At 39.4% G+C, this 21,372-nt stretch overlaps 3 protein-coding genes across 4 annotated transcripts; all 3 read left to right on the forward strand.

Moving 5' to 3' along the window:
- The first annotated feature begins 447 nt into the window (after nt 1–447).
- On the forward strand, nt 448–11,822 carry LOC119984649 (probable tRNA N6-adenosine threonylcarbamoyltransferase, mitochondrial). The gene is made up of 13 exons (XM_038828708.1): nt 448–856; nt 973–1,017; nt 1,939–2,013; nt 2,263–2,359; nt 7,470–7,560; nt 7,764–7,813; nt 8,117–8,307; nt 8,445–8,530; nt 9,142–9,217; nt 9,354–9,437; nt 9,557–9,671; nt 10,433–10,521; nt 11,120–11,822. Exons 1-13 carry the CDS (start codon nt 551–553, stop codon nt 11,252–11,254), a joined length of 1,440 nt encoding a protein of 479 aa, XP_038684636.1. The 5' UTR covers nt 448–550; the 3' UTR covers nt 11,255–11,822.
- A 569-nt stretch (nt 11,823–12,391) lies between these two features.
- On the forward strand, nt 12,392–16,031 carry LOC119983930 (DNA repair protein RAD51 homolog 3). 2 transcript variants are annotated; one of them, XM_038827664.1, is made up of 9 exons: nt 12,392–12,546; nt 13,270–13,368; nt 13,654–13,776; nt 14,192–14,225; nt 14,347–14,417; nt 14,515–14,741; nt 14,877–15,008; nt 15,415–15,481; nt 15,653–16,031. In XM_038827664.1, exons 1-9 carry the CDS (start codon nt 12,435–12,437, stop codon nt 15,826–15,828), a joined length of 1,041 nt encoding a protein of 346 aa, XP_038683592.1. In that variant the 5' UTR covers nt 12,392–12,434; the 3' UTR covers nt 15,829–16,031. The 2 variants fall into 2 exon arrangements, with proteins under 2 accessions (XP_038683592.1, XP_038683593.1); XM_038827665.1 differs by lacking the exon at nt 13,270–13,368 and having other exon boundaries at nt 12,398–12,546.
- A 970-nt stretch (nt 16,032–17,001) lies between these two features.
- Nucleotides 17,002–20,905, forward strand: LOC119984335 (transketolase, chloroplastic-like). Its single transcript, XM_038828234.1, has 7 exons — nt 17,002–17,583; nt 18,045–18,135; nt 18,235–18,340; nt 18,421–18,703; nt 18,969–19,117; nt 19,262–19,415; nt 19,655–20,905. Exons 1-7 carry the CDS (start codon nt 17,098–17,100, stop codon nt 20,612–20,614), a joined length of 2,229 nt encoding a protein of 742 aa, XP_038684162.1. The 5' UTR covers nt 17,002–17,097; the 3' UTR covers nt 20,615–20,905.
- The last annotated feature ends 467 nt before the right edge of the window (nt 20,906–21,372 follow it).

Here is a 21,372-nt window from a genome sequence, read left to right on the forward strand (position 1 = left end):
TCGAACAAAGTCGACCATCCATAAATGACAGAGTTTTGCCACCGCTAAGTGATGACAGCTCCATGTATATAGGGGGTGGCAAAACACTATCTAATCTACATCATCAAATTTGTCCAACATGAATAAGTCAAGTTTGGACATAAGTTATATTTATATATCTGAAATCCAAATTTAAACATAAAAATTATTTTTGTCTAATTTAAAACTAGGTCCATATACAAACATATAAATATTGTTCAATTTTTTCTCTTAATCCTAACCCAAATTACATTATTATTCGATTTATTTATTCAGATTTAAACAAATCGAAATTTGTTCATTTAAGTATTGTCGAAATCTAATTTGGGTTAAAATCGTACATGTAAATATTTAGTAGACACATGATGGTCCGACCCCAACCATACATTTTTTAAAAATAAAAGCTGTCGAATTGACGCAAATGAGTGGATACGGTGACGTACGTAACATTTTGAATGGAGAGTCGAGAACGATGCCGTTGCAGATTCCAGTTCGTTAATCCAAAGTTGTTCCGTTGTTTCTGCGGCTTGCTATGTACATCTCTTGCGACTCTGGAATGGTGTCCATGCTATTGTCACTCTCATCGACGGCTTATCGCCTGAAACCCTCGTTTCACAGCGCATTAGCATCTCTCAGGACCCTAAACCACCACCGCAAGCCGCAGCAGCTAAGACCCAAATGGTCACCTGGCGGCTTTTCTCTCAATTCTTCATCAATCCATTACTCTACTCTGATAAATTCTGTTTCCCCAAAAGCCCAAAAAGATATTATGGATAGTCATGATAATTTGGTGGTTCTCGGCATTGAAACGAGCTGTGATGACACTGCGGCTGCTGTTGTAAGTGATTTTGCATGTTCTTTATCACTTTATGAGGTATTCGTGAGATGGGTACCTTTTTTTGGTGCTTGGTTTGTTTCAATGGATTCTGGTTTCTTTTGTATTTATGGTTTCAGGTTAAAAGCAATGGTGAAATTCTTAGTCAGGTTGTGTCTTCTCAGGTATGTATTATGTTTATTGTATTTATTGATTGACAATTATTGCTTCAGAGAGTAGCAATTCCATTAGACCTATGGTTTCCGTGTTTCATTATGTATTCACTTAATTCTAATATTGGTATTTTCTTGTTTGAATTCTTTTCAGTTGTGTGGTCTCGTTGGAATTGCCCGAATTATGGTTGTTTGCTCAGGAACATTAGATGATTTTTTTTTATTATTATTTACAAGTTGATTACAATTTGAAAGCATGTACCTTTTGGATTTGGCATGTTTGGCAACCGTTGCCCAGAGAAGTAATTTGGTTCAAGCCGTTTCTGCTTATTGCAGAAAAGATGGTGGTTGATAATTTGTGGGTCAAACTGTGAAATAGAACAAGGTGGCTTGTGAATTCAACTGAGATGTAGATAAAAGGATTTACCTTTTTGAACTCTTATGTAGTTGGAATAAGACTTTACTGAGCTAAGTGTACCCTGCAGCTTTGGATATGTTTCTAGTGTCGATTATTAGCTTATAGGTTTCCGGTAGGCATTTTATAGATTATTTTTGCCGGGTGTATATGCCTAAAAATTACACAAGAGGTCTTGAGATATGGCAGTTAAAAAGATTAATTGTTGGATCATATATTATTTCATCAATTTTGAAGCTGTTTAAACAAAATTTCTGTACAAAATGTGATTACCTAATCGAAGAAAAAAATATTACTGTCTTGTCATGAAAGTTTCTATGGCTTTAAACCATCATGTGCCTGATAAGTGATACCATATAAGCTTCATAGCTTCTGATGGTAGTTAAAAAGTACGTGAAGTGCTTTATAGGAGGTCTTATGTTCTGTGCATTCTTTGGATTTGATGAAAAAGCAATTTTAAGTTCATTTATTGGTTATAGTTCATGCTTTGAACTGATTATTATCCTTCATCAATCAAGGCAGAACTGCTGGCAAAGTATGGAGGTGTTGCTCCCAAAATGGCTGAGGAAGCACACTCACTAGTGATCGATCAGGTATATCCTCATATGCCTTAAATATGTTGACATCTATTTTGGCCATCAGATACTTAGCTCTTCAGTTATGGCTATCAGTTATCGCATTATAGTTTTTCTAACCTGCTGTTTTGGTCACTTGCAATCGTCTTGCTATTTTTTTGGAGAATCTTGTAGAAGTTTTGTAAATTAGTCAACCCTAGCTTTTTGGTTCTTTGAATGTGTATGATTGTTAGTTGGCATTTGCCTACTGATGCTTGTTCATTGCAGGTTGTGCAGGAAACACTTGATAAAGCTAATTTAACCGAGAGGGATCTATCTGCTGTTGCCGTTACTATTGGTCCTGGCCTAAGTCTCTGTCTTCGTGGTAATTGAATTGTAATAGCTTTTTCTTTCTCCAATTTTCTTTTTTTTGGGAAAAGGTGCATATGACTCAGACTATTGCTAAAGTGCTCCAATGCCCTAAGTCCATCTTGCTAGGGCAATATTGTCATGAAATTTCCTTTAATGCATATAGTTGTTCATTATGGCCAAAACTATGTGAGGTGGCTCAAGTCTACTTATAGGAACACTAGAAGATTTATTTTTCCTGTCTGGTCATTCTTGTCCCAACTCCTAACTGGCTGATTCATGGGCCATAAAATGTTGTGCCTAGATAATTGGTACCAACCAATTTGAAGAGTAAGGATTCTATGTTGTTAGACCAGATGAATTGGCTCAATTTCTCAGGGTCTTTTGTAATGTCATGGTGAGCTTACTATTATAACTAGTTAGGTTAAAGCTTAAACAACTCATGTGCATAAGGCTCCCGCAATGGGCGAGGTCGGGAACATGCAGGATGTACACAACCTTACCCCCACATAATGGTGAGGCTGTTCCTAGAAAATGAACCTGTGACCTCTGAGTTGTACCCTTGCACCCTTCGCTACTGTAATAACTAGTGTATGAAAAATTAATAATGCAAAGCTCTACTGAAAAAAGGAGAATGTTATGTGATTGTCACTGGAATGGCTTTGCATTTAGATTCTTTTTGAATAGGCAGGTCTGAGACAGAAGCTACAATTAAGTTTGCTGTTTAAGAAGAATTGAATAATTTGTGTTGTATATTCATGTTGTGAGGTTGTACATTATATAGTTACATTGAGAGCCCTAAATTAGGGAAACTAAATCAATCAAATCAACCTAATTCTAGGAAACTAAATCAAAGTAATTACAGGGAATATTTACAACCCATAATTACAAGAAACGTAATATTCTCTCATAATTCCAACACTCCCCCTCAAGCTGGTGCGAAGAGATTGACGAGACCCAGCTTGACAAGAGATGACTTAAGTAAAGAAGGACCTATTGGTTTAGTAAACATGTCCGCAGTCTGAGCCGATAAAGGAACAAAGCTAGGAGTGATAATGCCAGACCGAACTTTTTCCCGAATGAAATGGATGTCAACTTCTATATGCTTAGTTCTTTCGTGAAGAACTGAGTCGGATGATAGCATGATGGCAGACTTGTTATCACAGAATAAAGAGGACGAGTCTGTTACAGAAATACCCAATTCAGTGAGGAGAGAACGAAGCCACATGATTTCGCATGTACCTTGAGCCATAGCACGATATTCAGATTCAGCTGATGATCGAGAAACAACTGCTTGCTTCTTACTTTTCCATGAGATAAGATGATTACCCCGGAAAGTACAGAAGCCAGAGGTAGAACGCCTATCACTTATGGAACCCGCATAATCAGCATCAGTGTAGCCCGAGAGATCAGATGGTATGTAGCATGAGAGACTAGATGGTGGACCTGACATCTCTCCAGAAGCATAGAATAATCCGAGACCAGGGCAAGATTTGAGATAACTGAGAATATGATAAACAGCATCCAAATGGGAAGTACGTGGAGAATGCATGTACTGACTAACAACACTAACAGCAAACGTGATATCTGGTCTTGTGTTTGTCAAATAAATAAGACGTCCCACAAGACGCTGATACATTGATGGATCTGATAAACAATCTCCTGAGTCTGGTGATAGCTTGAGGTTAGGAATCATAGGAGTAGATGCAGGTTTACAACCAAGCATACCCGTATCCTGCAGAAGATCAAGAACATATTTCCGCTGGGATAAAAATATGCCACGGCGAGAACGAGCAACCTCAATGCCAAGAAAATATCGGAGGGGACCTAAATCCTTAGTATCAAAGGACTTTCGCAGATCATCCTTTACCTGAACAATACCTGGGGAGTCATCTCCAGTAATAAGGATATCATCAACATAGACTGAGATAATAATGCACTTGCCCTGAGACTGGCGACGAATGAAACATGTGTGATCCGAGTGACACTGAACAAACCCCATAGCAAGCACAACTTCACTGAAGCGGCCGAACCATGCCCGAGGAGACTGCTTAAGGCCATAAAGAGATTTCCGGAGACGACATACTTTCCCCGAATACTCCCCCTGGCCGTGAAAACCTGGTGGAGGATCCATGTAGATAGTTTCGGAAAGGTCCCCATTGAGGAACGCATTTTTAACATCCATCTGATGTAGAGGCCAAGAGTATGTAGCAGCAAGAGAAACAAGGAGACGAACCGTAGTAAGTTTCGCAACTGGAGCAAACGTGGCTCCAAAGTCTTTGCCGGGAATCTGAGTGAATCCTTTGGCCACAAGACGAGCCTTATAGCGATCAACCGAACCATCAGCCTGATACTTGATAGTGAACACCCACTTACAACCAACAGTGCTCTCACCAGAAGGAAGATCAACGAGGTCCCAAGTATGATTACGTTGTAGGGCATCCATCTCTGCTTCCATGGCAGAGACCCACTTAGGATTCTGGAGAGCAGAGTGGACAGAGCGAGGGATCAAATCGGAGTCAAGCTTGGCAAGAAAGGTCTTATAGGAATCTGAAAAACAATGATAAGACAAATACTTGGCAATGGGATGGTCAGTACTACTCGTAAATCCAAAACGGGAAGGGGGATGACGATCACGAGTGGGGTAACGAGGAACAGAAACAGGAGAAAGGGAAGTACCTGATTCCGGAGAAGACGTTGGCGGAGGGGCAGGAGCAGACGGGCGCCGAGTATAGACCTGATCAAAGGGAACAAGAGATTGTGCACTAGGAGTAGATGATGAGTTAGGAGAAGGTGAAGGGGAGGAAGACTCGGGTAACAAAATCGGTCGTGGAGGTGATGATTGATCTGGGATGGTGAGAGAAGGCTCCACGGTCGGTTCTGATATAAGAGGGCTACCTGAGAAAAAAGGAATAGTCTCCAAAAAAGTAACATCCAAAGAGTGATAAAAGCGACGAGAAACGGGATCATAACATCGATAACCTTTAGACATGGAAGAATACCCGGTAAAAACACAACGAATGGCTTTATCATCAAGTTTGGTACGGGAGGGACTACGATTTTGAACAAAACAGGTACAGCCAAACACACGAGGAAGAAGAGAAAACAGAGTAGTACCTGGCTGAAGGACATGAAGGGGTGTTGCACCCTGAAGTGCCCGACTCGGAGTACGATTGATAAGGTATGTGGCAGTAAGAACAGCTAAGTGCCAGAAAGTTTTGGGGACATTCATACCTCGAAGAAGACATCGAACGACAGACATGATGTGACGGTTCTTGCGTTCCGCGACACCATTTTGTTCAGGTGTGTAGGGGCACGTGAGCTGTTGAAGGATCCCATTTTGAGCAAGTTGAGTGCGAAACTCATTGGTGAGATATTCACCGCCATTGTCAGACCGAATGACACGAACAACAGTATTGTATTGAGTTTTAACCATGTGAAGAAAATTAGTGAAATGATCAAAGACTTCAGATTTGTTTTTCATAAGATAAACCCAAGTACATCGAGTGTAGTCATCAATAAAGGTAACATAATAACGATGTTGAGAAAAAGCAGTAGTGGGAGATGGTCCCCAGACATCAGAGTGAACAAGGTCAAATGCAGCGGGAGAACGACGCATGCGAGGAATATAAGAAGTGCGTGTATGTTTGGACAATTCACAAACCTCACAATGAAATTTAAAATTTTTGCACGCTTTATTCAAAGGCGGAAAAAGCGAACATAGATATTGAAAGTTTGCATGGCCTAGACGAGCATGCCACAAATCTACAGTAGCAAGGGAAAAAACAGAGGAAGATAAAGTAGAAGGATCTAGAACAGAGGAAGATAAAGTAGAAGGATCTGGAACCGATAGTGTGGAAGCTTGAAGACTAGACAATGAGACATCAGATGAAGGTGGGTCACCAAAGTAGTAGAGGCCGTCATGCTCAAACCCCCTGCCAAAAATCTTCTTCGAAGTCAGGTCCTGTAAAAAACAACGGTCAGATAAGAAGACAACAGCACAATTCAGGTGTTTGGCAAGGCGACTGACAGAGAGAAGATTACATGTAAATTTAGGAACATAATAAACAGAAGGAAGAGTAATATCCGGAGACAAACGGGCACTGCCCTGACTACGAATTGGGAGAGAAGTACCATCAGCAATACAGACAGATTGGTTGATAGGAGTAACAGAAGAGGTGAAGGTGGAAGGCTCACCAGTCATGTGGTTGTTAGCCCCAGAATCCAAAATCCAAGTGGGATTCCCTGACTTACCATGGAAAGCAGTAGGAGTACCTGCAGCAATAACAGCTGATGACTGTAGCTGAGCAATCTGGGACTGGAGCTGGCTCAAATCTGGTGAAAGATGACTATAATCCATCTCGGCAAAAGTAAATTGCCACAGTGCAAGCCAAGAAATCGTAAAATTTTACCCAAAGTTAGGCAGTAGTCGAATCAATTCGTGAAATAATCACGACTGGCAGAGATACACCAAGACAGAGATTTGCCAAAGATAACCCAACAAAGATACTTGCAACACTCGCTAAGAGAAACTGATAGACACGCGCGACGAGAGATAGGTGCGCGCAGAGACAGATACACACAAATATGTTTGGGATAGATGTGTGCGAAAAGAGACAGATGCGAACAGAGTCACGCTTGAGATAAAGAGCTGCCGAAGTCGATGAAAAACAAAAGAGATACGTGCTGCCAGAAAAAGCCGAGAAAACTGCTCGTGAACAGTACTGTGAACCGTCTGAATAGCACCGATGAACAGTGCCGATGAACAGTGATGATAAAGAAAACCCTAGGCTCCGATACCAAGAAGAATTGAATAATTTGTGTTATATATTCATGTTGTGAGGTTGTACATTATATAGTTACATTGAGAGCCCTAAATTATGGAAACTAAATCAATCAAATCAACCTAATTCTAGGAAACTAAATCAAAGTAATTAAAGGGAATATTTACAACCCATAATTACAAGAAACGTAATATTCTCTCATAATTCCAACAGTTTATTCTATCTTTGACTTAACCTAGATCTAAATTCTTGATTTTTTCTAGTTCTTGGGATGGAACATTATGTTTAGAAAAAGGAAAATTTGAGCTCCTTGACTTATTTCTTTGTGCAATGGCAATGCAGTCGGGGTGCGGAAAGCTCGCAAAATTGCTGGCTGCTTCAATCTCCCAATCATTGGTATCCATCATATGGAGGCTCATGCTCTAGTAGCCAGGTATGAAAACATCAAGTTCCTACAGCATAAGGAGTGAGGATGCACTTCAGGGCGTGATAACAATCACCAAATTTGTGCTCCTTCATCACTAAAATTTATATCCACTACAACTTCGTAATCGTGCAAAGACTATGGTCTTGTGCACTCTCGAGATTGTCGTAGAAGATGGTTTTTTTGGTTAATATATTTCTTTTATATTCAAGGTTAATGGAGCGAGACTTGCAATTTCCTTTCATGGCTTTACTTATTTCAGGTAACAATGCCCTACTCATGTAATATTGCTTATGTTTATTTCGCTTCTCTTGGTTTAACTATTGACTCTGTGTTGCTATCTTGCACTCCTGAGAGAAATTTGAACGTGATGGTTACTGCAATTTTGCCTCTTCTGTCCATTTATGGTTGTAGTCTTTGCAAAGAAATTAACTTGCACAGCTTTGAGAAAAACACTCCTTTCAAGAAACCTCAATTCCCGTGAACTAAATTTAAGTTTTAGTATTGAATTATTGATAATGGTAAGCATTCAAATACCTGCTGTTTGGACTTGTTTGTTTGTTAGGAGGACATAATCTTCTTATTCTTGCTCGTGATCTTGGTCAATATATACAACTTGGCACCACAATTGATGATGCAATTGGTGAGGCATATGATAAGTCGGCAAAGTGGCTTGGCCTTGATTTGAGAAGGAGCGGTGGGCCTGCTATAGAAGAGCTTGCTCGCGAGGGTGATGCCCAATCAATCAAATTCTCAGTTAGTTATTCTCTAAAATTTAAGTTTTTGATAAGAACGATTATGCTATTCGCATTCACTTAGGTCCCTGTTAACAATGTTTATATGCACTGTGCTATTGGATATGACAGTGCTTTTCTTTTTTTTTTTGTTTTTAGATTCCAATGAAACAGCATAAAGACTGCAACTTTTCATATGCTGGTCTGAAGACTCAAGTGAGGCTGGCAATCGAATCTCAAAAAATGTAAGTTCAATAGGTATGCACAGCTTCTGTTGGACTTTGTTTTGTTACCCTTATCATGATTTCTATTTGGTGTGCATTTATTTTCTCACATTGCCAGAGGGTAGGAAAAAAAAGAGTTTTGGTACTTTAGTAAAACCTCATAATCAAAGAGTTAATATTTGCAATTTCTGAAATTTATTAGCAGTCATTTTATGGGAGTTTCAGTCATTACCCCATCATTTGACCGGACTTCTTTCATATACAAACCATCATCTGACGTTAATTTTAAAGAAATGTCATGCTAAGTCGATAAAATTATCAGGAACCTGCTAGAGATACGGGGAAATTTCTTCGTTGTGCTTTTGGCCTGAGAAGAAAGGAGGTCATTGATGTAGGATTTTTTGCTCAAAAGAAAAAAAAAGATGGTTTGTGGAGTTGTGGTTAATTTGTAATTGACAATGATCTGACTGCAAACAGTACCAGGGCATTGCATCAAGTACTGCAGTTTATGATTACAACAAATATGTGTATCATAAACTGCTTCGACTAGAAGTTAATAATGTGATATATGTTTGTGTTGTCTCTTTATTTTCCAATTCACTGACAACTGATATATAACTTGCTGTGTGCAGCAATGCTGAAATTCCCATTTCTTCTGCAAGTACCCAAGACAGGAGTTCCCGAGCTGATATTGCTGCCTCTTTTCAGGTTTCAATTTTCCATTTTGGAAGAACGGCTTCTAAACAGTTTCGTAGCTTAGTGAATTGTTCATGGACAAGGTTTTCCATTTTAACTATCACATTTTCCCAATATAATTTGTTTTTCCTAAGACAATTTCATGCAGCGTGTTGCAGTATTGCATTTAGAGGAAAGGTGTGAACGAGCAATTCAATGGGCAAAGAAGATGGAGCCTTCCTTAAAATATATGGTAACATGAGCAGCGAATTTTGGTCTCTCAATTTAGTTGCCTCGTTCCTTTATGTCTTTTTGCTAGGTTTCCTGACATGTATGGGCGGGCATGCCGTGCACAATATTTGCCTTTTTCAGGTGGTTTCTGGAGGTGTTGCATCAAATCAGTATGTGAGGACACAACTTGATCAGGTAGTCAAGCGGAGCAACCTACAACTTGTTTGCCCGCCTCCCAGCTTATGTACTGACAATGGTAAGTTAAATGTCTGAATTTCCAATCCAAAACCAATCCTCTAAAGAGGCGGAGGATCTCAGGAGGGAGAACTTACAACCAAAACCATCTACTTTTCATTTTAGCCCTTCTTTCTCTACTTCCAAATTTGATGTAAACAAAGAGATGGGGAGGCTCTCTTGTTTTTTCTGCCTCATCATTCCTTCCCCTCCAGATTCCTTTTTTGTCCTTTCTACGAAAAGGGGTTATGTCTTTTTCGGAAGTTATGTAACAAGTATAGTCCAGATTTAATGACCTCCATTTGGCTAATCTTGCTTGGACTGAATCATGAAATTTGTGCACATTTGAACTTCACCGTAGTATAGCAAAAATATAAAAAAAAATTTCAACAATCTTGCCAGTTAGCGCAAAGGTGTTTTTTTTTTGTTTGTTTGTTTCTTTCACGCAGAGCAGATGTGCTTTCCTTTGGTAGCTTCATGACCTTTTTTTGGCAATCAGCATGTGCTAAGATGTGTCTTTTAACTTCCGGAATGATGGAGGAAAAGGTGCTTTGTTTATGGTGAACATAAGTCCTCGCTTTTGGTTCCACCATTTGCATAAAGTATTTTGACATGTATAACTTCACATGAAAGTTATCCTGGAACTACTGTATCAGCAGTTCTTGAACGTATATAGGACTAAGAAAAGCTGCATGCATGCAAAGGGATTTTTTTTTTCTTCTTTTGCTTTATCTGCTCTTTCATCTCTATTCCTGAAAAGTCTCTTGATTTTCATCTGACTAGGAGTAATGGTGGCTTGGACTGGAATTGAGCATTTTCGGATGGGAAGATTTGACCCTCCACCGCCTGCTGATGAACCTGAAGATTTTGTGGTTTGTTTTTAACCTTGTGAAACTATCTTTGATTTGGTTTTGTGCCGCTCTTTGCTTCAAATACCGCCCAATGAGAAAACTTCTTTTTCTTTTGGTGTTGGTGCATCTACTTTGTTGTCATTGTCTTCATCATAGATGTGTATGTCTTGTCATTTATGTTTCTCTGTTGCAAGCGAAGTCAAATTTCAGAGGATTATCATTAAAAATTGTGCTATTTTGGCTCTTCCAATTCCCCTTTCTTGTTTGTGGCTATGAGTGCTTAAAATATAGAGAGCTTATTAACCATAAATATATTTTAAAAAATGAAAAACATCCATGGCTGCTCAAGTTCAGTTCTACCTATCTCGATACAGGCCAATAAGGTCTTCACTCTTCAGAGCCACTAATTGCTAATTGGATGCTCTGGAAACAAATAGAAGATTGGACAATTAGAGTTATTACAGACCTGAAAGTGAGATTGAATTATTTGTGTGCTACTAATGACATTACGAATACTCTGCGTTTTTTCTTTTTTTGGCTTATATAGGGAATGATTTGCCACTTATTTACAAGTTTTTTCATCTGGGTTTCAATTGATAAGTATTTGCTTTATTATCAGTATGATCTGCGGCCAAGGTGGCCTCTGGGAGAAGAATATGCTGAAGGAAGAAGTGAAGCTCGTTCATTGAGAAAGGCTCGGATCCATCCCTCTCTTACATCTATCATCCAAGCATCTCTCCAACAACAACAATAGCCAGCAGCAGCCGGCATCTACTAAACTCTTCCAGTCATGTGGCATCTTTTGGGGAATTAAATTAGTGATCACTGAATGACATAATCGTTGATCTCCCAATGAATTTGGTTTCTGATGCTGGTCACTTAAATCAATGCTCGGAGCATTGTACAAGAAACCAATATGATTGTGGCAAGGTACCAGAGAAACTGCAGTCGAGCTTTTACGTGTGCATTCAAGATTGGCTACATTGATGCCTTGGCTTGGAGCTTGTCGCGAAATGTTCAGTCAAGTCAGCTTTAGAATATTTGCACCAAATGTGACATTGCAAGTAAAGCAAATTTTCACATATTCTTGTAGAGTCAACTGGGGATGTTAGAGACATATTTTGGATTGGGAGGCATCTGTGTTTAGATATTAATATCTGGATAGGGAATGATGCTACCAGTTGTTCTGTAAACTGTAAAAGGTGAGAAATGTTCTGCTGCCATTATCATGTTCACAAGTCAATGAAGTCTCCATAAGCAATATCTACTGTTTTCAAAGGAGTAAGTTCAGAATAACATAATTAGAGCATTACTAACCATCATTAATTAGGGTGAACTGAGAGGGCATGAAGTCTCCTTCTAAAAGGTATTTGTTTGTCTTGTTTTTCAAAATTTAGTTGCAGGGTCTCTTTGATAGAGCTTATATTTTAAAAAAAAATAAGTTAGTATATAAAGTGTTAAATAAGTTGTTGGATGTTTGGTGATAATTATAAAACTGATTCAAGCTTATACATGATAATTTTATTATACGCCAATGTATGTTCAAAATAAAATCGTTTTGGTGGAGTTATATATGTTTTGAGCATATATGTTAGTCTTTGGTAAAGGGGTCTACGCTAGCGTTTGGTAAAAAGGTATATGGTAGTGTTTAGTACAGTGATCTATGCTAGCGTATATAGTACGTCGCTAGCGTCTATACGCTTTACCAAATAGACCTCTAAACTATGTGGATAGCTGTGGGGGTTTATGTGAAAATGGTTGAAAGTTGAGGGGTGTCTATTGTGTATTACTAAAACAAATGACAGGAATACCAATTGGAGATGGGTTGCAAGACCCGACCCGAATGTTTCAACGCTGCCCGATCAACACAGTGAATTTAGAGCCCCATGAAAGTGTTTTGGGCGCGAAACAGCGCACAGAGAGTGTGAGGAGAGATGGAAGTGTCAAGGCTGCCAATTTCAGCATCGCAGAGAGGAAAGCTCATATCAGCGGGCTACACCACTCTATCTTCACTTTCTTCGGTCTCCTCTTCAGATCTCGCCAGAGGTGATTGTTCACATCCAATTTTTACCACGACTCGGTCCATATCTACACTATACTTCTTAAATTTTCAGTTCCTTTAATGCCTATTGCGATTTTCATATTTTAAATTCGGATTTATTCTTGCAAGCTATGGAGTTTCTGTGTGATATGGTTGTTTTGTTTAGTTGTTAGGGTATTGGGTGTTTGCCACTTTGGGTTTGGCTGGAATTAATTGCATAAATTTTGATTCATCCCAGTATACCCGAATTTTCAACTTTTTGTCGGGCTGATTAATTTTTTCTGTTTCTGGGACTATGTGTATAAGATAGTGTGGTACAGTATGTTAGGAGTTGGGACATCTGAAGCTGTGCAGGGAAAAGGAGAAGGAGAAAAGGAACCTAGAATACAATGTTTGGACTTAAAATTGGCCACAGGTTTTCAACTCGATATCAATTTGATTTGATAACAAAAAGGTGCCTTCAAAAAGGTTTAAACATGGGGAACGGTCAAACCAGTCATGACTGTGCCAGTTTACCCAGGAAAGTTGGTGGTTGATCAGATTGGTTTTCCCCATCAAATTTACTATCCCCAGCTTAATGGTTTCTGTAACATCCATGAAGTTATGGGTCTAGAAGAGCTTAATGAATCATTTGACGGATTCCATATTGATTTCCTTTAGACTGTTGATAGCTTCTTTTGTTGTGTAATATTCGTTAATCCAACAGTTATTTACTTGTCTGTAAACAGATCTACAAATTTCAGATGATGAAGCTCTTGAAATCCTGAAGGTTGCATCACATGGTAGTCGGTTGGAAAGGATGAACAAAAATTCTGTAATTGTCAATGGTATATATTTTCACATGGTAATTGATGAGAAACATTAGTTGTTAAACCATGGATTCTATCTTCCCATGACTTTTGGAAAAGGTTAACATAAATTAGAAGCTCCTTTCACGAGTCATGACGTAACTTTTCGTACAAATGATGCATACGACTGAAGAAAAGTTTTCTGTGTTTCACCCTTTTCTATAGTAGAGAAATAAAACAAAATGTCTCACCTACTGTTTATGCACTCAGTGTGCCTTTTGAATGTCCAGGATCCTTAATGGCATAAAGTTTTCTTCAATACAGGTGCGCGGAATGCATGGGACATGCTGCACGAGGAAGAGTTGTTGCCTCACATCACCACATCCTGTGCAGATTTAGATAATATCCTGGGTGGAGGAATTAAATGCAAAGAAGTTACTGAAATTGGTAAGTCATCATTTTTCTCTCATTTTGAGTTCGCGACTGATTGAATTATTGCATCATTACCAGTGTCTGCATGTACAGTTTTTCTAAGCATATAATATTAGTGCATTCATGTGGCTCAATGGTAGAGTTGTAGGGGTGCAACCTAGAGGTCACATCTTCAATATCCGGAAACAACCTCTCCACATATTATGCAGGGGTCAGGTCTACACACATCTTGCATGTACCCGAATCCGCCCATTGCGGGAGTCTTGTACACGGGTGTTGTTTACCATTTAATATTAGTGCATTCTTCTTTCTGTGCCAAAAATATGACTACATCCTCCATCAATCTGTTAAAAAATGAATCATTTGTCGGTGGAATGACATTTCATTTGATGTTGTCCATTTATTTGACTTGTTATACCAATCTTTTTAGGTGGAGTACCAGGCATTGGTAAGACTCAGTTGGGGTATGAGACATTGTCCTTCTAATTTGGTTTTCATGGCTTCAGTTGAAACATGCATGCACTATACCTATAATCACTGCTGAAGAACTTCACTGCGATGCGTATTTTGTATTTGAATTCTCAGGATTCAGCTTGCTGTCAATGTTCAAATTCCACCTGATTGTGGTGGCCTAGGAGGAAAGGCTATATACATAGGTAGGTTTGATAAATTTGTTACTGGTTCTCATGGATCGTTCAACAAGCTGCTAATTACACTTTAAGCTCACAACACTTTGCTTTCATGCAATACTAGATACGGAAGGCAGCTTTATGGTGGAGAGAGTTGTACAAATTGCTGGAGCATGCGTAGAGGACATGTCAGAGTATAATAGATTCTTGCAGAAGGATTTTCAACCTTCTGGAATTAAAATTCAGCCGAAGGATATTCTGGAAAAAATATATTATTTCCGTGTCTGCAGTTACACAGAGCAAATAGCCGTGATCAATTATCTAGAAAAGTTCATTTCTGAGCATAAAGATGTAGGTATATGGTAATAGCATGCTAAGTTAAGAATTTGTGCCAACTAGCATCTGGCTCTCTCTCTCTCTCTCTCATTGTTGCATGTGTTTGGAAGTGGTTCAGTTATCCCTTGTGACCATTATTCTTTATGACAGGTGAAGATTGTTATTGTTGACAGTGTTACTTTCCACTTCCGCCAAGATTTTGATGACATGGCCCTTAGAACTCGTTTACTCAGTGGAATGGCTTTAAAATTGATGAAGCTTGCAAAAAACTTCAGTTTGGCGGTAAGAAGTATTCTTTTCATAGCATTTTGATTTTGTCGCATCCCTCCTCCCCAAGTTGCCTCCTTCCTTGCTCTTTCCCTGAATGTGATATTGTCAGATGGCATAAACTAAATTCTCTGCAAGTGATTTGTGCTGTGTCCATGTGCATACATGCCTATGCACATTGCCGCTAATGTAATTTCTATGCGTTTTGACATCTCAAACATTAGCGTTGTTATCTTGTGAGAATTACTTGAATGCCATGATGTTTGCAGGGCATGCTCTCACTGTCTCACATTGGCAGTAAGGCCCATAAGCTGTGGCCTGTGAGAGAGTGGCATCGAGAGCAGTGGCATCCTAGCCACACTCCTTGTCTTGTTGTTTTCTGGCCTTATTGATTTATGGAATACCAAATCCCATTTTGCAGGTGGTTTTATTGAATCAAGTGACCACGAAGTATACAGAAGGTTCCTTCCAGCTAAGTCTTGCACTAGGTAAGCTTCATCCTTAAACATTTGCTGACTTGCTTGAATTTGAATATGTAGCCTCTGTGGTCAATTTTGTCCATGCCATGGTTGCATTCACCCGCCATTTTGTTTTTCTTCCCTAGTTTCTCTCAATTGCCTCAGAGCCTTCTTGTACTTGTTTTTCCCTCTTCTTAACAGGTGATAGCTGGTCACATTCTTGCACAAATCGAGTCATTTTGTACTGGAATGGTGATGAACGATTTGCATACATTGACAAGTCACCCTCCCTTCGATCAACATCAGCACCATATTCTGTGACTAGTAGAGGAATCCGAAATTGTGCTACAAACTATAAACGCGTTAAACTGATGTGACAGCAAGAAGGCTCAGATGAGATGATATGCCATACAGGGTCAAATATCATCCCAATTTCGAATTGTAGTTTTGCCTTTGTTTTCTGTGCAAGCAAGTGTGCTGATAATTGCACCCACAACCACATAGGAAGGACTTGGGGAACCAACCTTCTTCCCTGCTCTGCTGATGCTATGTGAAGGATGGTAGGGTAGAATCTTAAATCACTTTTTTCAGTGACTATGTGAAACTTCTGATGTTTCAAGGTTAAAGCTTTTGTCTATAATTGTGTAGTTTGAGGCGGCAGTTTTCTTGTGCTCTAGAGGCAGTCTCATATGGCTTTCTGTTATTGTTGTTTGTTGTTGTACATATACTGATATACATACATGCTGAGTTTGATTTGTAACTTATGATGTTTGAATCATGTGATTAATTAGCTAATCAAGTTTTAATGACAACATTCCCTTGGCCACCAATTTTATTTTATTTTTTATTTTTTAAATTTTAACATATTTCAAACTCAAAAGAAAGCAATGCAAGATACAGATTTATCGTGGCTATATAGGAATTTCCATCATTGACTTGAGGATTCATGTTGTTACGATTTATGTGATCTTATCAATTGTTAGAATTTTGGAAGCTTAGAATAGCATTTAAGATTTTACCAAAAATTGATAGTTTTGATTATGTATATTTTGTTGTTGCAGACAAGAATTAATGCAACAAAAAATTAAATTAAATGTGAAAAAGATATTAAAATTCTCGACCGTTGAGATATGAGTCATATTTTGAAAGTCCGTAGCATTACTCCATGAACTCTTTTTCATTCATATACAAATCATTTGTTAGAAAATAAAAAGATAATCATATACTTTGTCAAATTTACTCTTTTTTTTTGTAAATTGCCTTTTCTGAAGAAGATTGGTCCATCATTGACTGTGAAAAATATGTATTTTCATCCCACAAAATAGAAAAATAAAAGGTATAGGGAGTTGTTTTCTAATAAAAAATATAAAAAATGACTTGGAAGGAAAAAATATTGGAAGGTAGAGGATTTTCCAAATTCCTACCCACAGTGAAGGGTCAGGATGGCTCGTTCTTCAATCTAACGGTCAGCTCTTCTCATTCTACCTGTCCCTTTGTGTAGGTGAGAAGATCAAAGAGTTGTTGGCGCTCTCTCTCTTGATTTCTCTCTCTAAAAAGATTAATAAAACCCCAAAATCACGCAGAACTGATTCCTTCTCTCTCTAGATTCTGCAATCCATCTCTCTCTCGCTCTCAGAGCATTGGCAATGGCCTCCTCTTCTTCTCTTACACTTTCCCAGGCCCTTCTTGCTAGAGCCACTTCTCACCACCAAAGCCCCGACCACCGTCTCTCCCCTTCCAACCTCTCTTTCCCTGCATTTTCTGGCCTTAAGTCAACCACTTCTCAGAATCCACGCGCCGCCGACTCCCGCCTCCGAATTCCCACTCGCCAGCTCACTGTCCGAGCAGCTGCAGTAGAGACCCTCGATGCTACCGCCGAGACTTCATTGGTGGAGAAATCGGTTAATACAATCAGATTCTTGGCCATTGATGCCGTTGAGAAGGCGAATTCGGGTCACCCGGGATTACCCATGGGATGTGCTCCGATGGGTCATATATTGTACGATGAAATCATGCGGTATAACCCCAAGAACCCCTACTGGTTCAACCGTGATCGCTTCGTTTTATCCGCTGGTCACGGGTGTATGTTGCAGTATGCTCTGCTTCACCTCGCTGGCTACGATAGTGTCAAGGTAGGTTCCTATGTTTGGCAAATTGACTCTAATTTGGGTCTTCTTCAGTTGAATCTACTAATACTACTGAAAAGTTTTCTTCTGTTGCGAGAAACTGATCTGGTTTTTGGATTTATGAATGTCTTGTTGAGTTCTTTTTGTTTATATTGCTTATCAAGTTCAGAAGTTGTAGTCAAGTAGTTTACCCAGAAAGGCCAGTTCGACCATGCGTTGATGGGCTAAAGTCTAAAGTCTGTTTGCAATACAAGCTCCTTTTCTTTGCCCCTATCTTGTAAAGCTTTAGTTTCTTCTAGATCGTGTAATTCGTTGTCTGTACTTTTTGGGCAACTTCTGATGTAGGGATATTCCATCCCATGCTTGTATATTGTTGGAAATGGACCAAGTTGTGGAGCGAACATTATCATCGGAATTTGGTTGATGTTATTTTTCATTAAAATTTTGTTGTTTGTGTCCATTAATAGGAGGAGGACTTGAAGAGCTTCCGTCAATGGGGAAGCAAAACCCCTGGACACCCGGAGAACTTTGAGACTCCCGGTGTTGAAGTTACCACTGGTTAGATTCTAGCCAAATATGTAGACATACATGCGTGTGTGTGGGGGGATTCAAAATGGCTTATTGTTTTGTATAGCTGTACAAATAATTTCTGTTTAGGTCCCCTTGGGCAGGGTATTGCCAATGCTGTCGGTTTGGCCCTTGCTGAGAAGCACCTAGCTGCTCGTTTCAACAAGCCAGACAATGAGATTATTGATCACTACACGTATGACACTGCCTGGATCGCATCACTCCATTTTAATTTTTTGTAGCTTTATCTTAATTGGTTTCTGTTTTTGTGGGTAGATATTGTATATTGGGAGATGGTTGTCAAATGGAAGGTATTTCAAATGAAGCTTGTTCCCTTGCTGCGCACTGGGGTCTTGGGAAGCTGATAGCTTTTTATGATGACAACCACATTTCCATAGATGGTGACACTGAGATTGCATTCACTGAGAATGTTGACACTCGTTTTGAGGGTCTTGGGTGGCATGTTATCTGGGTGAAAAATGGGAACAATGGCTATGATGAAATTCGTGCTGCCATCAAGGAAGCAAAGGCTGTCAAGGACAAGCCAACTTTGATCAAGGTTAGATAATTTCTGAACATGTAGCTATTTGTAAGTTTTTCCTGTAGTAACGATTCCTCTATAAACCTCTGTACTAATCTTTGTTACTGAAAATTTGCTACTGTTTCAAGCAACTTTACTGCAAACTTTTTGAAAGAGTACATTTATGTACACAGAAGCTTAAAAGGACTCTTTTTGAGCTTTAGTAGGACATTCTGAAGAATCACATTTGCATTAACATTAGCTCTGAAATTAGTTTGTGCCTTTTGGTTTCATTTGTGCATAGGTGACCACAACTATAGGTTTTGGATCTCCAAACAAGGCAAACTCATACAGTGTTCATGGGAGTGCACTTGGTGCTAAGGAGGTGGATGCAACAAGGAAGAACCTTGGATGGCCTTACGAGCCTTTCCACGTGCCTGAGGATGTTAAAAAGTAAGTGAGTTCTTATGATGTTTTCACCCAATTATTATGTTTAGTATGTTTGATTTATTTTTCAGTGGCATTGTCTGGAAGTTCATTTTATGGGCTGCTCTTCACTCTTCAGTGTGTGCTCTATCTTATCCGGAATTTGTGCAGGCATTGGAGTCGTCATGTTCCTGAGGGTGCTGCTCTCGAAGCTGACTGGAGTGCTAAATTTGCCAAGTATGAGAAGAATTACAAGGAGGATGCTGCAGAGCTGAAGTCTATCATCACAGGTGAACTACCTGCTGGTTGGGAGAAGGCCCTTCCGGTGAGTTAAGTTTAAATACTTCCATTAGCTCTTTGTTTTACGTCCGGGTTGATTTTTTGTGATGTACAGATATTGTACAGTTGGCTATTTGATTATGAATGTGAATGTGTTCTTTTGGAAAGCTTTTTGATAGTTGAATTTGAGTTATCTCATTCCTTAATAAGTTTGAAGAAATTGATCTAGTATCTATCAATTGAATATACCGCATCTAAGTTTTTTTTTTGGTTGTCTTTTTCCAGACACACACTACTGAGAGCCCAGCTGATGCAACCAGAAATCTATCCCAGCAATGTCTTAATGCTCTTGCAAAAGTTCTTCCTGGTTTCCTTGGTGGCAGTGCAGACCTTGCTTCTTCCAACATGACCTTGCTGAAAAGTTTTGGGGACTTCCAAAAGGACACACCAGAAGAACGCAATGTTAGATTTGGTGTTAGGGAGCATAGTATGGGAGCTATCTGCAATGGCATTGCTCTTCACAGCCCTGGCCTGATTCCATACTGTGCTACCTTCTTCGTATTCACTGACTACATGAGAGCTGCTATCAGAATTTCTGCTTTATGTGAAGCTAGGGTTATATATGTTATGACCCATGATTCAATTGGCCTGGGAGAAGATGGACCAACTCATCAACCAATTGAACACTTGGCAAGCTTCCGGGCAATGCCCAACATTTTGATGCTACGCCCTGCTGATGGAAATGAGACTGCTGGTGCTTACAAGGTTGCTATCCTCAACAGGAAGAGACCCTCTATCCTTGCCCTGTCTCGACAAAAGCTACCCCAACTTGCCGGAACTTCAGTTGAAGGAGTCGAAAAGGGAGGTTACATTATTTCAGACAATTCTTCGGGTAACAAGCCAGATGTTATTTTGTTGGGAACTGGTTCTGAATTGGAAATTGCTGCCAAAGCAGCTGAGGAACTAAGAAAGGAAGGGAAGGCTGTAAGAGTTGTGTCCTTTGTATCTTGGGAGCTTTTTGATGATCAATCAGATGCATACAAGGAAAGTGTTCTACCGGCTGCTGTAACAGCTAGGGTAAGCATTGAAGCCGGAACAACATTTGGTTGGGAGAAAATAGTTGGGAGCAAAGGAAAGGCTATCGGAATCGACAGGTTCGGGGCTAGCGCACCTGCAGGTAAAATATACAAGGAGTTTGGCATCACTCCTGAGGCTGTTATAGCAGCTGCTAAAGAAGTTTCCTAGATGATATCATCTTGTTTTTGGATTTGGGTTGGAGAATACACAAACCGGCTGTTCTCTTAACTGAGGTAGCCGCCTCTTTTATTTGAAATAAGAAGTTAGATTGAAATTTCTGTTGCATAAAAAATTGCTAAGTGAAGAAGCATCATGGATCAATTAGGAGAGGGTTTATGAATGTTTGGAATTTGTCTTTAAGTTTTGTAATGTTCTGTTTGTTAGCTAAATGAGGTTCGAGATTCTGCCCGTGTTCATCCTATTTTATGTGAATAAAGGGGGTTTTCAATTTCTGGTATTGGTAGTTTGATGACATACTACCTGGATGTGGGTAGGTTTGGTGAGTGGTTGGGGAGTATTTGGTAGTTGAAAAAGGGATTTGTTCTTGTTGTTTTTGTTGCCAATGAAAATAAAATGATAGGAATTGGATAATATTTGCTAGCCAATCAAGAAATGTAAAAGGCAAGGCAATCTTTTGTATTGAGTAGGACCCAGTTTGTTTACAAAGACTTGATTGCCAATGGGGGAGGTAATTAGTTTTGTGGTTGTTAAGGCACTTGTTCTAAGCACACCTATCCACATTGTCTTATACCCACCAAAAATCGCTTCATAGAGGAATTGACGGTTCAGTTGGATATCGGTAAGGGATCCATTCCAAGGAAAGGTTTTCTATTGAATTCAGCGGTTGTTTTAGGTTTTAGCATATTCCACTTAAGTTACGTTTGGTTGGCACTAGGAATGGGAATGGGATTGGTAATGAAATCACC

This window comes from Tripterygium wilfordii, chromosome 18 (genome assembly GCF_013401445.1).
Source record: "Tripterygium wilfordii isolate XIE 37 chromosome 18, ASM1340144v1, whole genome shotgun sequence".
NCBI lineage: Eukaryota > Viridiplantae > Streptophyta > Magnoliopsida > Celastrales > Celastraceae > Tripterygium > Tripterygium wilfordii.